The 14,454-nt window shown below is 43.5% G+C and overlaps 1 protein-coding gene across 1 annotated transcript in view; it reads left to right on the forward strand.

Moving 5' to 3' along the window:
• cxadr (CXADR Ig-like cell adhesion molecule) overlaps positions 1 to 10,054 on the forward strand; it is a 39,427-nt gene extending 29,373 nt beyond the window's left edge. The window contains exons 4-7 of the mRNA XM_056398045.1: positions 3,143 to 3,298; positions 3,423 to 3,545; positions 5,715 to 5,853; positions 6,988 to 10,054. Of these exons, the coding sequence (XP_056254020.1) occupies positions 3,143 to 3,298; positions 3,423 to 3,545; positions 5,715 to 5,853; positions 6,988 to 7,270 (701 nt within the window). The 3' untranslated portion in view covers positions 7,271 to 10,054. The remainder of the gene's footprint in view (positions 1 to 3,142; positions 3,299 to 3,422; positions 3,546 to 5,714; positions 5,854 to 6,987) is intronic.
• Positions 10,055 to 14,454: the final 4,400 nt, after the last annotated feature.

The following is a 14,454-nucleotide window of genomic DNA, read 5'->3' on the forward strand; positions in this document are numbered from 1 at the left end:
TTTTGAAAACCTGAATTTACTCATTAGTACAGCCAGATAGTACAGATGTAGGTAATTAATAGAATAATAATTTTCAAAGCAAACAATGTGTGTCCTGTCTTTTTAAAGACAACGCTGGATAAATCTTATAAATGGAGTCTATGCACTCAGCTGGCTTTTTATTGCACAGGGTGAGATGGGTGACACATGAGAGTTGTATAAGTCAGATGATTCACTGCCTAAGCAAACACACACTCACACACATTGGCCTTGCTGGTCGGTCCACTGACTAAATGATGTCGAAAGTAAATCGCCTCCCGAAACCTGCCTGGTATTTGCATATGGGGAAAAACAACCCACATGCGCCGCACTGGTGTGTGTGTTGTGGGATAAGCTGCGTATTGTGCTGCTATCACAGCCCTGTTATCAGAATAGTTTCTCCTTTCTAAAGATAGGACAGGCTCCAGAGAATGGCTGCTCGTTCCTGTTGACATGATATCATGTGTACTAAAGTGGCTGCACTGCACCAACCAGCTTGACCAGAAAGACACGAGCTATCAGAAAAACAAACAGGTTCCTCTGATGTCATGTTTTATGGCACCACTAAGCAGCTACCTCATAAAAGCGATGAATGGCCAAAGATAATCTGACCATTTACTGTAACTACATCTGACCCAAGAACCATTGACTAAGGCCCATGGGGAGGCTGTTTTACATAAAAACTGATCTGACCAGAAGCAACATGAAAAAAGGAATCAGTGATTCACCACCGCTGAAACATTTGCTGTGACTGCTTCTCTTCTGTGCTGCAGTTCCACATTCCTCACCAGTGAGGGAAGTCAGATGATCTGATGATTCATCAGTTGTTTTCATGCTTATTGTTACATTTCGTTTAATCCCAGTCCCGTTTCATCAAAACTGCCAAGTTAACCAATCCTGCATAGAAGAGTAAACAGCATAGGAGTGAGGTTGTATGTTGATTCAATACCAGTCTAATATGCTGCACATTTAATTTACACTTACATTTATTATCCATTTCATGCTGCTCAGGTGCCTGTGGTAAAATATCAAAAACCCACGTGTCTTTCCTTGTAAATTATTTCTGAAAACATTTAATTTATGATTATTCCAGGGTCACTGTCACTATATTGTAGTATCGACTGTCAAGATGGTCGAGGTCCTAACTCCGTCTTTTGATTGTTGGTTTGTGAAAAAAACGTAAGTCTAACTTTGATTGTGTTTAAAATGCACATGTATAAGCTATAGAGTTGTGCATGTGTGAGAGAGGGAGAAGAAGCTGGAGGCTACAGAAGCTGACAGGCTGCAAGCTATTGACCCCAGGGGTCTGGGGTGTTCTAAGCAGAGAAACACTGACAAGGAGAGGCGAGGACATCTTGCCTGCTCTGCATTTTTACCTTCAGGTTGATCTTGTCACAAGGTGGATGGTCCTCAGAACAGGAGAGACACACATGCAATGTGTGCGCAAACATAAACATACCTCAATTTATACACTGGGTGTTGCCGTTGCTTGTCGCAAACACTGCCATATGCAGGTATACACACATACATGCTGACATCTGCAGTGTACATGGTGTCTGGGTAGTGTAGTACAGCAGGTAGCATCCCTCGTGGTGTATTCTCCTCTGGTTGCAGCGGGACATTGAAGATAACAGAAGGAGAGTACCTACCTGCAGTACAGCTCTGTATGTCAGCAGCTCACAACTGTTTCTGACCAGACCCCACCTGTACTCCCAACAGCTAGTCTCTCAGCTGTGCCTGCCTCCAGACAATCCATGTCACATCCAGGATCTGTCTAGTTGGCTTTAGTGACCACTAGTCGCTTGTATTTCAGTTTACCATTTACCATTCAACATTCAGTCGTCACTCTCTGAAGTTGTGCGCCTTCTGACTGTAATGAATACCACAGTCTAGCTATCCCTTTCTGCTTATCTAGTCTGCAGGATAGCCTTGTGCACCTCATAAATCTCTATTCATTGTTCATTTAACAGAGCCAGGTTGGCTGCATCGCTCTGCCCGTTATCTCTCTGTGCTCCTGCAGCCTCCATTACCTTCCTCTTTGACCTCATCTTTCAAACAAATAAATCTGCTAGTCGGACAGCCGTCCTAATATGAGGAGCTGTGTGTGTTCGAGCCCTTAGACATGTCGAGTTGACTTTCACCTTTAAAAGACGCATTCAAAATGTCATCTCTCTCTGACATTTACTGTGTGGCCCATGAGTGTGTATGTAGGTGCAACGCAGCAGCACCAAAGAGCAGGCCAGTGAGTTAGGAGCTGTACAGCCTTGGCTCCCTTCACACTACCATCTGTCCATCACCGCTCGCTTAATTTTTGCTCTCTCTGTATTGCCCCCTCCATCCTGACCCTATGTGTGTTTATTAGATTAGTAGGAGCACTCAGTACTGTCAGTCTACTGTTAATCCTTACGGTTATGCCTGTTAAGCTCCCCCCTCCTGCCTGACACCTGGTTCAGATCTGGAGAGTCCCACTCCAGGGTTTTGTTGTTACAGAACCCATTACCACACCATGTTGTCAGCTTTCTGTCAGTCAGCACAGAGCACAGACTTACAGAACAGCCTCAGATTTTCTCTTTCCTAAAATTACCCATCATAGTTCACTTTCTCTTTTTCTCTCCCGCCCTCCCCCTTTACCTCCTCACCTGGCTGCCTGTGTGTCTGGGTTTCGCTGGAGTCAGTCTGCTTTTAATTTGGCGCTCTGTTTGTTTTTGGGTCCCCCATCTCATCTGCTGCCAACATGTTGGCTGGCCGAGGAGTGTTTGCACACATTCTGCTTAAAGACAGAAAGCTTTGCCTCCACCCTTCGCACATGTGTGTTGATGTGTCCAATTGTGTAGCGCTCCATACTTCATTGCAAATATCCTGAGTGACAGCTCCTGTAATGACAGCAGCTGTATCAATTACTCTGATTACTGCTCTCATTACGCTGATGACTGGTGCTTTGAGCAGGGGAGGAAATCAACTTTCAGAATACACAATACACAGACACACAGCATGCACACAACATTCAAGAGTGAAAAATAAGCAGGTTTGTCCGCAGGAGGACCGTGTTGTTCTGAGTTAATGTGACCACCTGGATGTGCCTGCTCTTTTTCACCTCTCTCAATCACTCCCTTCTACTTCACAGTGAAGCCGTCCAAGCCCAGCTGCTACACCGAAGGCCCCACACAGGAAGGCAAAGACGTTGTTCTGAAGTGCATATCCAGGGAGGGCACTAACCCCCTGCAGTACAGCTGGGAGAAGACCAGTGACAGCAAGCTGCTGCCCGCCTCTGCTGTGCTGGGTAATGGACCCTTTCACAATCACTCCCAAACAAATACAAAGCAGTTACCAAGTCCTTCACACAGGTCTGCTTTCTGTTTAACACTGTCATCTCTTCAATGATGTGTTCTTCGCCCTCACTACAGATCCTGTGGGAGGCACCATTAACGTGAGGAATGCATCTGCCAGCGCATCTGGCACCTACCGCTGCACTGCCAGTAATCGTGTTGGCACTGAGGAGTGTGTACTATATCTCAACGTAACACCTCGTGAGTACCTAGCTAACTTCATGTTGATGACCCTGTTTCATATTTAGACTTGTTGCTCTGCTCTCTGACCACCTCTTTAAAAGTACAGTCAAATGGTCAGCTGGCTAATGTACCTGAACTCAAACAAAAAGGTGAATCAGAATTGTACTTTTGGAATACAAAAGCACGTCACTGGAGCCTTTACAGATACAGTATGGTAACCTTTGTTTCAAGGGTTTGTACCCCTACAGTTATTTACCCCATGTGACTAGAATATACATACTGTGTGTGTGTGTGTGTGTATATATATATATATATATATTTACTCGTGGTAATACTGAGAACAAACCTAAGAGTCTACAGTCATGATAGCAGCTCTGTGAAGTTATACTTAGACACAGCTGTGTTTAGCGGATATAATATTTACTGCGTTAACAAAATTAACAAATTAAATTCTTGACCCGATATGTCACTGGAGGATCAACAAACTCTTTTTGATCTTATCCCCTCAAATCTTGAGGGGATATGAATGCGTTACCAAATTACATGGCAATCCATCAAATAGTTGTTGATATAAGGGCTGCAGCTAACGATTATTTCTATAATCAATTAATCTAGCAGTTATATTCTCAATCGATTCATTGATTGGTCTGTAAAACATCAGAAAACAGTGTCAATTGGTGATCAAAATTTCCTAGAGCTCACTGTGGTGTTATCAAATGTCTCATTATCCAACCAAAAGCAAATACTCATATTGAAGATGCTTGAACCATCAAATGTTCAGAATTTTTTCTTAAAAAATAACTAGAAAATTATTTTATCATCAGAAAGGTTGCTGATTAATTGTCTAATAATCTGTTAATCATCTCTAGTTGAAATATTTCAGTACAGACCAATGACCCCCACTGTGTTACCATAGCAACTGTTTAGACATAATTAGTACAAATCTTTTACTTTTACGTTTCAGAAACTGCTTTGTTTCTTTCTTGGACTAAAAGGTGTGCACACGGGATCCAGAGTGTTATGATACATTTGTGAAAAATGAACTTTTCAGTACAAAGTATATTATTCCTGTAGCTGCACTGGTAGTACATTTATCATTGCTGGCACACAAACTGTCAAGGCTCAGTTGTTTTCAGTATTTCCTCACCAACAAATAGAAGATGGAGGTGATTGCAGTAAAAATCTGCCAGTTTATCATTTCTAAACATAGAAAATTAATGGACAAGTGGCAGCATCATCACACAGTCGTCTTCTCTGTGCTTCCACCACTGACGTAGAAATCCCACTAAAGATTCCATCACACTTAGAAATTTGAATAGTGTCATGGACATGGTTTGAGGATTTAGGCAGCATGTCTGCTGTTCATCGTCTTGGGAAGTAGAAGCTCTGGTACCACACGCTGTGACAGCGCTGTCATCTTCAACTGCAGCAGCATGGAGCAGCTGTAGCTGAGAGCTGGATCATGATGCTGCTGTTGTTTTACTTTACTTTTCCTACAGCTGTCATTGTTTGGTCTTGTTACTGAGTCTTGTTTTTTTTTTCTGGCTCAGGTCCAATATTTTTGTTGGTGTGACATAGGGCTGCAAAATGAATCTAAATATTATCAAAATTGCAATATGGCCAAGTGCAAAATCCAAATCACTGCAATTATTTTGTTAATGGTAAAATGTGTCACAACAGACCATAAAGGAAGCGTTGTGGTGCTACAGAGACGCCTCAGCCTACAGATCATATTCTCCAGACCTAAAGGAACATGCTTGTTTGGTACGAGACTCAACAAAAATCACATCATCATCTTTTAAAAAATGTTTCCATGAAAATGAAATGCAAAACCATTCCAACTGAAATCATGACTCGTAACGCAATCACAATATCTGCCAAAATGATGGCAACATTTTTTTGTATACTGTTCAGCCAAAGAGCCAAAGGTATTCATTCTTGCCCTGACTCCTTGTTGCCACCTGCGGTCAGCCTCGTCCCTTAGCTGTAGCTCTAGTAGCTGGACAATGGTCATATTGGTGATTGTTGCACTTAAGAAAAGTTTTAAATCTTAAAAAAGATGCACAACCAAGAACCCCGATGTTCTTTAGAAAATAATCCAGCAATATATTTTAAGGACTATTAGTGTTACAAATCATTGCTACGTTTACTCACCCTTTTATCCCTTCTCTTCCTTGTGTTGTCCAGCCCCCAACACTCCAGGCATCATTGCAGCAGCCATCATTACTGTACTGCTGATCCTCATCATTATTGCCATCATCCTGTTCTGCTGTTGCCGTGCTCGTCACAGGAAGAAGTACGAGAAGGAAATCTGCAATGAGATAAGGTAAACTCTCTAAAACATCAATGAGATTTGGCTGACAAGATACCCAAAGCTCCCTTTTGATGGAGGAATATTTTCTGATACTGTGAAGTCTCGGCTTCATAATGAGAAATGTGTCTCAGGTTTATAATCCTGGATTAAAGGTAAGCATAGAGAATGCAAGAGGATACATGTGATTATTAATCTGAGCTGTAATTTGACCAGTGGTCATCTCGGATATACACACACACACGCACACACATCTCCAACAGCCCCAACAACCATGAAAACGTTGTTTTTTTCTCCATCAGCGTTTTTCTTTTCTTTTTTTCTTTTTTTTTTTTTTTTTTACCCCTCCTCAAATAAACAGCTGTGGTAATCAGTTTGAAAGCTTTGTTTGCTCTGTGGATCCTGTGTCATGTCTGCTGCTGGCTGCCCCCCCACCCCAACCCCCCTCCCCCTCCAGAGCCACCTACCCTAACCCCCTCCCTCTCGCCATCCAACTCTGCATCCGGCCCACAGGCTCTTTACAACCACTGGGCTTACTATCACTCTGCTGCGGACTGAATCTGTCTAAGACCACAATGTGACACTGCTCATGCTGTAGGACAAAGAGGATTAGACCACTGGTCCTGTCTCGTGTACACAGACACACACACATTCACTGAAACACCACAGCATGAAGCTATGGACTAAACAAGCTCTGGCCCCTCAGGCTCAGTTTGATTGAGCATTTAACTGGATTATTGCTGCTTATTAGTTGTTAATGTGGTGGCAGAGGGAGTAGAGGGCATAGCTGCATTTGGTTGCTCGGCTCAATATCTACAGGCTATTACAAAGTCAGTGCAGCTGAGCAGTGCAGACACTGCCACAACCAATCAAACGGGCAACTCCAATTAGTTGTCCCTCTTTATTGAGTGAAGTCATGTTTTGCTCTTGAAATGACTCATGCAGACTTCTTGAGTATTCATTGTTTTCCTCACTGTGGGCAGCAAGTGCCAGACATTCCACACTTAGACTTCATTATGGTTTATAGCACCTCAGAAAATCATTTTCCATATTCCGTTTCTTTGACTTGACGCTCAGGTAAGCTCATGAAAATGAGTTTACAGTCTTGTCTTATTGTCTAAATGTGCTGCTGTCTCCGTCTCCTCTCAGAGAGGACGTTCCCCCTCCCAAGAGCCGTGTGTCGACAGCGCGCAGCTTCACCGTGGGCAGCCAGCGCTCCTCCCTGGGCTCCATGTCGCCCTCCAACCTGCACGAGTACGCCCTGAAGCCCCAGTACGACAAGATTCCTTCATCAGAGGAGTACGAGAGGCCACCCAGCCACAACCCTCTGCCCCCACCCTCTGGTGCCAAGATGGCCGGCCCTAACCTCAGCCGCATGGGGGCCATCCCCGTAATGATCCCTGCCCAGAACAGGGACGGCTCAATTGTCTAGCATGTCCTCTTCCTGAGAAGGGACCATGTAACAAGGGGAGAGAATGGAGGAAGGGAGAAGGACACAAGCCAATGAAGATGGAGCAAGAGCTGGGATGGGCTGACTCACCTGACTTTTAGCTCTTAATTATTTACAAATGGGAGTATACTCCTCTTGTGAAGACCTGGCTCTGCTGTGGTGCTGAGAAGAGAAGTTGAGTTGTACTGGAATCACAACAGAGCACATAAACTTTTTATCAAATACAAATACAAAAAAAACTTTTATGAATTTTACTTCCTGGACTTTCTCACAGAAAAAATGAATTAGTGTGGATATAAAGCAGAATGGTCAATATACAAATTATATTGTACATAAATGAATGCATGTCTTTTTTTGATATAGATGGCCCTTGCTGTAGAGATACTGTATGTTCAAATCAGATCCAGGCCCCTAATTGGCCCGCTGTACAGCTGTATGCATGCATGTATGTGTAAAATTGCAGCAGTATGTGTGCGTGAATATAAGTTTATGTATGTGGATGGGACTTGGGGAAATATATTGTTCATTTATTGTCTTTAAAAGCCTCCATAACAGTAAGATCATTTGTCAGGTGATCCGGTCTTTACTAGTTTCTGACATATTTTTAATTCCATTCATTTATTGTAAAATGAGATGGACTGACCTTTGGAAAAACTGAAAGACCAATTAGAGGAAGATTCACAGACTTGAATTAATCTTTCGACTGAGTTGAAAACAGTCTATTTAGGTCAGCCGTTTTCTGTTGAATCGCTTGCTATTTGAATTGTCCAGTCAGGATTTATGTGGGGGGGGCTGAAATGGACAGGATTGGCTGGAGGGGAGGGGGAGGTTCAAGCCATCACATCATGTGATTGGGTGGATTATTGCTTCTTGACCAAGCTTAAAAAACAATAAAAGGCCAGTGTCCACCCCCCACCCCCCACCCCTCCTCCAGAGACCGTAGAGGAGGTAGTGTATAGGCAAATAATGAGGGCAGCTGGACAACAAGGTTCACTGAGCAATCAGCTTTGATTGTGTTTGACTGTCAACAGACCCCTAACCTCAATGACCCCCGAAACATTTAGATCTCCCCAAGCACACACACACCTCATTAGCAGGACAAAAGCCCCACATCTTAATTTTCATATGTAGTAGCAGTCACCCCCCTCAGTGGTGCTGCATATGTTATACTCCTTATTTGCAGTCGCATTACAAGGAGCCAATATCTTGATTAACCTTCTCTCTGTGGTCAATATGAAACCTTTCATGGCGTCTGTAGTGTTAATTGGACTTTTTAATGAAGGATGTAAAGCCTGCGTGTGCGTGAAGAAAGTGCCCACAAAGAGGAACAAATGTGATAAGCCTTACAATGCTGAGTACTGTTTCTCAGTGTCAACATTACAAACACTTTGGTTCGGCTTCATGTTGCAGTTAGTCGTTGCTGGATAATGTAAAGGTTCATTCAGGCAGTCGAAGCCAGTCCTTGCAGTTTGTGGGTTATTCGACTCTTAGACAAATTCTTCCCTTGTTTGGAAAAATGTTTGGAGGCCCAACACGTCATCTTGTCTGTTACTTTACAAAAAAACAAAAAAACAAAAAAAAAAGTATGACTACTTGGGAGTGGGCAGACTGTTTCTTTTTGCTCCAACGCCTTATTCTATTCCTTATTTCAGCCTTACACACCACCCCTCAGTTCACCTCTGCACAGCCCTCACAGCTGGATTCTAATGACTTCTATTGTGCCTTGTTGCCCCAGTTGAGTTGTGCCATAGCACCTCTGCTAATGTGCACTGTGCTATGTGCAGTAGCATCATCCACAGCCACTACAGCAGCATAATAATCAGTGAGCCTATTGTCTCCTGTCGCCTCAATCAGATCAAGTCTAGGATTCCCCACACCTGCTCAGCTCATATAGATTCACCCACCGCTTAACAAAACCTTTATCGGTGTCATAAAGCTTTTATTTTGTATTCCAAACATGACTTCATGTTGGTTTTTAAACTTTATTTAAACTTTGGCAAAGTCGATGTGCTTTTGTTTTTTAAAAAGAAAGAAATAACATAAATGGCTTTGGCTGTATGTATAAATATTTCTGTCGAAGTAACCCTATCTACTCACAACACAGTCGAATGATATAAAGATGATGTTTGTACGTATCTGTGATGCTCTGGCGTGCTGTGCTTGGCAAATCTATATCGAAAACATAAGAGGAGGGGCTTGTCAGTACAATGTAAATGCTCCCTGGTATGATTGGACATTTCTGACTGTGTGTGTGTGTGTGTGTGTGTGTGTGTGTGTGTGTGCGTGTGCGTGTGTGAATCCTAGCATCAAAGGAGACATGACAGTTGTAGAAACAAATTTGGCACCTATATTCTTTCACCAGACCTGGGCCTGCCTAGACAAAGAATTACATCTGTGTCAACTTTGTGTGTGTGTGTGTGTGTGTGTGTGTGTGTGTGTGTGTGGGAGCAAGTGTATTGTACAAGGAGAATTTGCTGTCAGGAGGGGCCCCTGTAGATTTTAGTTAGACTTCCACCTGCTGACAAGCTGTACGAGCTCGTAGGGAGGTAATCCTGTTACTGTCCCTCTATGTGCTCAGAACATTAATGACAACTACTACTAACAATATTAACTGTAGCTTTTAAATTTGCGTACTAATATTGTATGAAGATCTCCTTTGGGGTTTACACACTGTGTGAAAACCATTTTTTTTCTTGTGTGTATTTTTTGTGCTGTATTTTTGAATAATAAAAGTCCATGAAATTTAAAAAAAAGAAAAGAAAGAAAGTCATGTTTGTTTATAGAAGCAGTAGCGGCGTGCTCCCCAGGGCCTCGGCCTCCTGCAGCTTTTTGACTGTGATTAATTTTAATCAGCTGGTGAATTCCACCCCTTACACCAGGTGAGGTGACTTTCTAACCACTTAATGACTGTAATTAATCAATGAAGCAGGCAGGCACCATCACCTCCTGCCATCTCCAGTGCTCACCGCTCAGCTCTAGGATAGCACGCACAGGTTTGTGACCTGACTTGCCTACCAGGACGGTTGAGCCACCGCCTCATCCAGGCCATAATTCTAGTTTCAACATATTTTTGATTATGGCCAATTTCCTCATTTAGTTAATGTGTTGGGTAATGACTTTTATTGCAAGCAAGCAGTAATCAAAAACGTACAAAACGAGCTTTCTAATTACGTCTGCTGAACGATGTGAAATGCCTTGTTCATGACTCGGGGACACGTCATACCCATGTTAGTGTTATGTCTTTCTACTGTGACCACTGTCGCCTTCCTGGCACTCTACACACTTAACAACATGCTGGTGATCTTGACATGTGGATAGATCGATAGCTGATTATTAGCCAATGGCTCCACTGTGTGCAGACTGTTGACAGGTAGTCAATAAAAAGACTAAAGCACTTAGTAGCAGTGCTAAGCGGACGTCCATTGCTATAATTGGATGTCAGTAATAGATAGGACCCTGGAGCATTGATCTGTGGCTAGTCGAAGTCACTCATGGATCCTAATGGCTCCCCAGCAGCTCTGAGCATCAGGAGTTCTCTTGGTTTGTTCAGCTGCGGTGCCACCAGTACAATGCCTCCCCACAAATGGACGTGGTGGGATATAATGGCACTTTTATGGCCCTGCATTCAAAACATTCATTAAAAGGACATTAGTGATGTGTGCTACAGCACGTGTGCAGATTAGATTTATGGACTAAACGCTGTTCTCTCATTGAATTAATGTACAATGAGTCATACATCATCCTTCAGTGTCCTCCAGTGCAATATCCATTTGTGACATTTTTTATACCTCATGTCCTCATTCACATAGCTGAAGGGAGAGAGTGGTGTTGTGCTAAGCACCTGGGGATTTGCGCCTGCCTCCCACTCCCCGGCTCCCTCCCTTCTGCCTGGGTAAGGTATTAATTGTTTGCACAGATCAAGGAGGCTGGTACGGCAAAAAAAAAAGATCATTGGTTCTCCAGGAGGGTTTCCTTGGCAACCCTATCTCGTTGTACTCGGTATAAGCTGGCTGCTAGCGGGATGATTTATCTTGTAAAGCGCGATTCGCTCCCTCCTAACAAAAGAGGCCTCTAAAAGCACGGTCTCATCAAAGTCGCTCTCCTCCAGTGTGACGTCTGCTGTCACAGACGTTAAGCTTTCTACCGTTTTTAGAAACCTGAGTCAGGTTGGGAGAGGGTTGCAGAGGGGATTCTGGGTAGGATAGTGGAATATGCATATGCATGAAGAGGAGCCCCATCAGCTCCATTGGAACATCACTACATTAACATTTTGGCTCAGTGCTCTTAGCACTTTGGATGTAAAATGACACAGATTACGGTGTGAATATAAGCTTTTTACAGCACACATTGGATGAATGACTGAGGAGCTGCAGCCATTTTTGGACGTTTTCCCTCTTGTTTTTGGTCTCAGGAGTATTCAGATGGATACAGAGTAGGTTTAAGTGTACTATCAGGATTCTGCTTTGCTGATTAACTCCCAGAAATCTAGAAAAGAAGCCTGAGATCCTACAGTCGGGTGTTACAATCGTACAACGTTTTTGATTCATGTTTTCAATTCAGCGTCCTACATTCATACTTTAACGATCATAGTATTAATATCAAATGTGGGATGTTGAGAGTAAGTAAATAAATGACTGTACCTCTTCATCGCAACCAGTCCATCTGAGACTACCCTTAAATTAAAGCTGACAGTCTGAACTTTAAATACATAGTCATTGTGCCATGTCAAATGAGAAGAAATTGGAAAAGGAGCCATAACATCAGTGTGTCACCATGCAAACACTCACGGCACTCAACCGTATGTCGCCTTGAACAACCTGCATGTTGTGGCTGGAGACGGCGGATATTCTGTGGAGAGGGAGTTGAGCCAAACCTGAGCCAATCATCCCACTCTGTCTGCCTTGCCTGCAGCCAGCCCAGATTTCTCATGAGACCTATCCAGCTGCTGTGCACTCATTTGTCAGTCTTCCTCATTTCCCAGTCTGGGAGGAGGAGAGCGACAGTACATCCAACAACCGCCCCCACCTCTTCCGTCTTCCCATTTGGTTGATGTGGAGTCATCTGTTAACGGCTGACCTCTACACCCGCTGCATCTCAGTATGATCTGGGGTCACTATTTCGACCCCATGCCGTTCACATTTTGATGACTAATATGTGACTTTTGATGAATGACCTTCCCCTCTGTGCTCCAGGGAGAAGTGGGAAGCAGCAGTAGATGCATGCTGAGATTATACTCAGTCCAACAACATCATGTTATTTCAAGATCCCCCTCTCTCTGGGGGAACTTTGTCTGCTGAGCTTCATGGATCAGTGAGGTGACGCTCATCAGCAGACGTGACATTTTATTCACCGGTGGGAACATTTCGTGTGGCGCGGGCGAAAAAGAGAGCAGCACTTAACTCCTTCTCACAGGAGACACCCCACGTGTGGGGAAATTAACGTCATCGCAGTTGCTCCTCAACCTGCCTCCATCTGCTGCTGGGGGAGAAAAGAAGGGAGAGAATATAAGAAAGTTCACATCCAGCCACATGTGCTGAGAGGCAGGAACGTCTGGGTTAATATCCTCGCTGAAGCATCACACTCACGCAGCTCCTTTGATGTTTTGTCCCAACACTGTGCTCTGTTATCTCTTATCTTCCCTGAGTGAAGCTGTGCGATTGGAACCAGGAGAGCACTGTGGTTTAAAGCCCTCGCACCTAGATGGAGGTTACACATTGCAGCTCTGCTCAAGTTGTTCACAATGTGATTTGTACTTTTAATCTGCACCTCGGCCAGACTCTATTACAAGTGATCAACCTCCAATGCCATGTCATCAGGAGGGCACAATGGGGGCGAGCGATAAAATGTAGCCTTGGCAAGGGAATAGGGCTCAGTTTCCCTTTTTCCTGCCTCTGATGATTGGGGTCATCTCTGTTATTACCACAGCCATGTCAGTGATATATTGTATGTGTGTCTCTCTGTGTCTGTCCATGTGTATGCTCATGCGTATTAGTGCTGGGCGTGTGTATCCGTGTGCAGTAGCATCAGCCAGAGTGGCCACAGTGAGGGCAAAGGTCAGGGTGGTGATTTAACAGGATGGGGCAATCCCTTTTCCCTGTGCACCAGCTGAGCAAACCCTCCCCACCACAGGCTATTTCCAGCCAAGCAATTAGACAATGTCTCTTCCCCATGCTGGACACGTACTTCAGGCCACCTTCACAGGCTGAAACCTCCCCTCCATGCGGCACTGCAGCCATCACAGGTGCTAAATGAGACTGAGGCTCAGGATGGGGCGTGAATGGGGCAGCGTTGTAAATTGCTGTGTAATTCCCATAGAAGTCATCAGTCTGCATTTGTATGGGTAATGTCTTTGGAAAGGAAAAGTCTCACTGAAGAGACTATTAGTGTGATAGTATTCATAGAAGAGATTTAGTTATGCCACTTTGTCGTCTCATTCATAATATAGATTGTCATTTCCTTTCTAGGAAGTTTCTGAAATGGTGTTTAAGGGGTTTACTTGTAAGGTTTATATAGATACAAGGAATAACAAAATAACAGGAATACTGCACAATATAATGTAATTAAATTAAACCACACACCAAAAAAATGACCCTGATGATATCTGAAATATTAAATATGATAAGCTTCACACTTCAGGCTACTGTTAAATTTAAAATGTTCCTATTATTTTGTCTAAATATTGCACATTAATGATGAACCTGGGTATGAGAGCCACCAGCTGCAGATTTATGTGGTTAGTGATTTTCCTAAAAATTCTCCATGCCTCAGTTTACAGCAGTTTGTCTTCTCAGTGATTCCATGGCTGGAGCAGGAGACTAGTGAATCAGACGGAAGTCAGACGGCTTATTAATGTGGACTTCAACTGTCTAACAGCATTAAAAAAATATCTATTATCTATTTGCTCTCACAGGAATTTGTAGTGTAGCCTACTTCCTCATCTCAACAACTTAATTCTTAACAAGCAGGCTAGCATGAAGAGCAGACATCTCTAATGTGCTTCCACCTGTGTTGTAGTCCAGTCACCAAAACCTCAAGTCTGAGTTGTGTCATGAGTCCCTAGTGTTCGAGTCCAAGTCCAAGTCCCAGTCACCAAAGAAGAGTCACGTGTTCTGGGAATCGGGGGCCAGCTTCACAAAGATATTTCAGACCGGTCTGTAGCTTTGGTC

Source organism: Seriola aureovittata, chromosome 15 (assembly GCF_021018895.1).
Source record: "Seriola aureovittata isolate HTS-2021-v1 ecotype China chromosome 15, ASM2101889v1, whole genome shotgun sequence".
In the NCBI taxonomy this organism is placed as follows: domain Eukaryota; kingdom Metazoa; phylum Chordata; class Actinopteri; order Carangiformes; family Carangidae; genus Seriola; species Seriola aureovittata.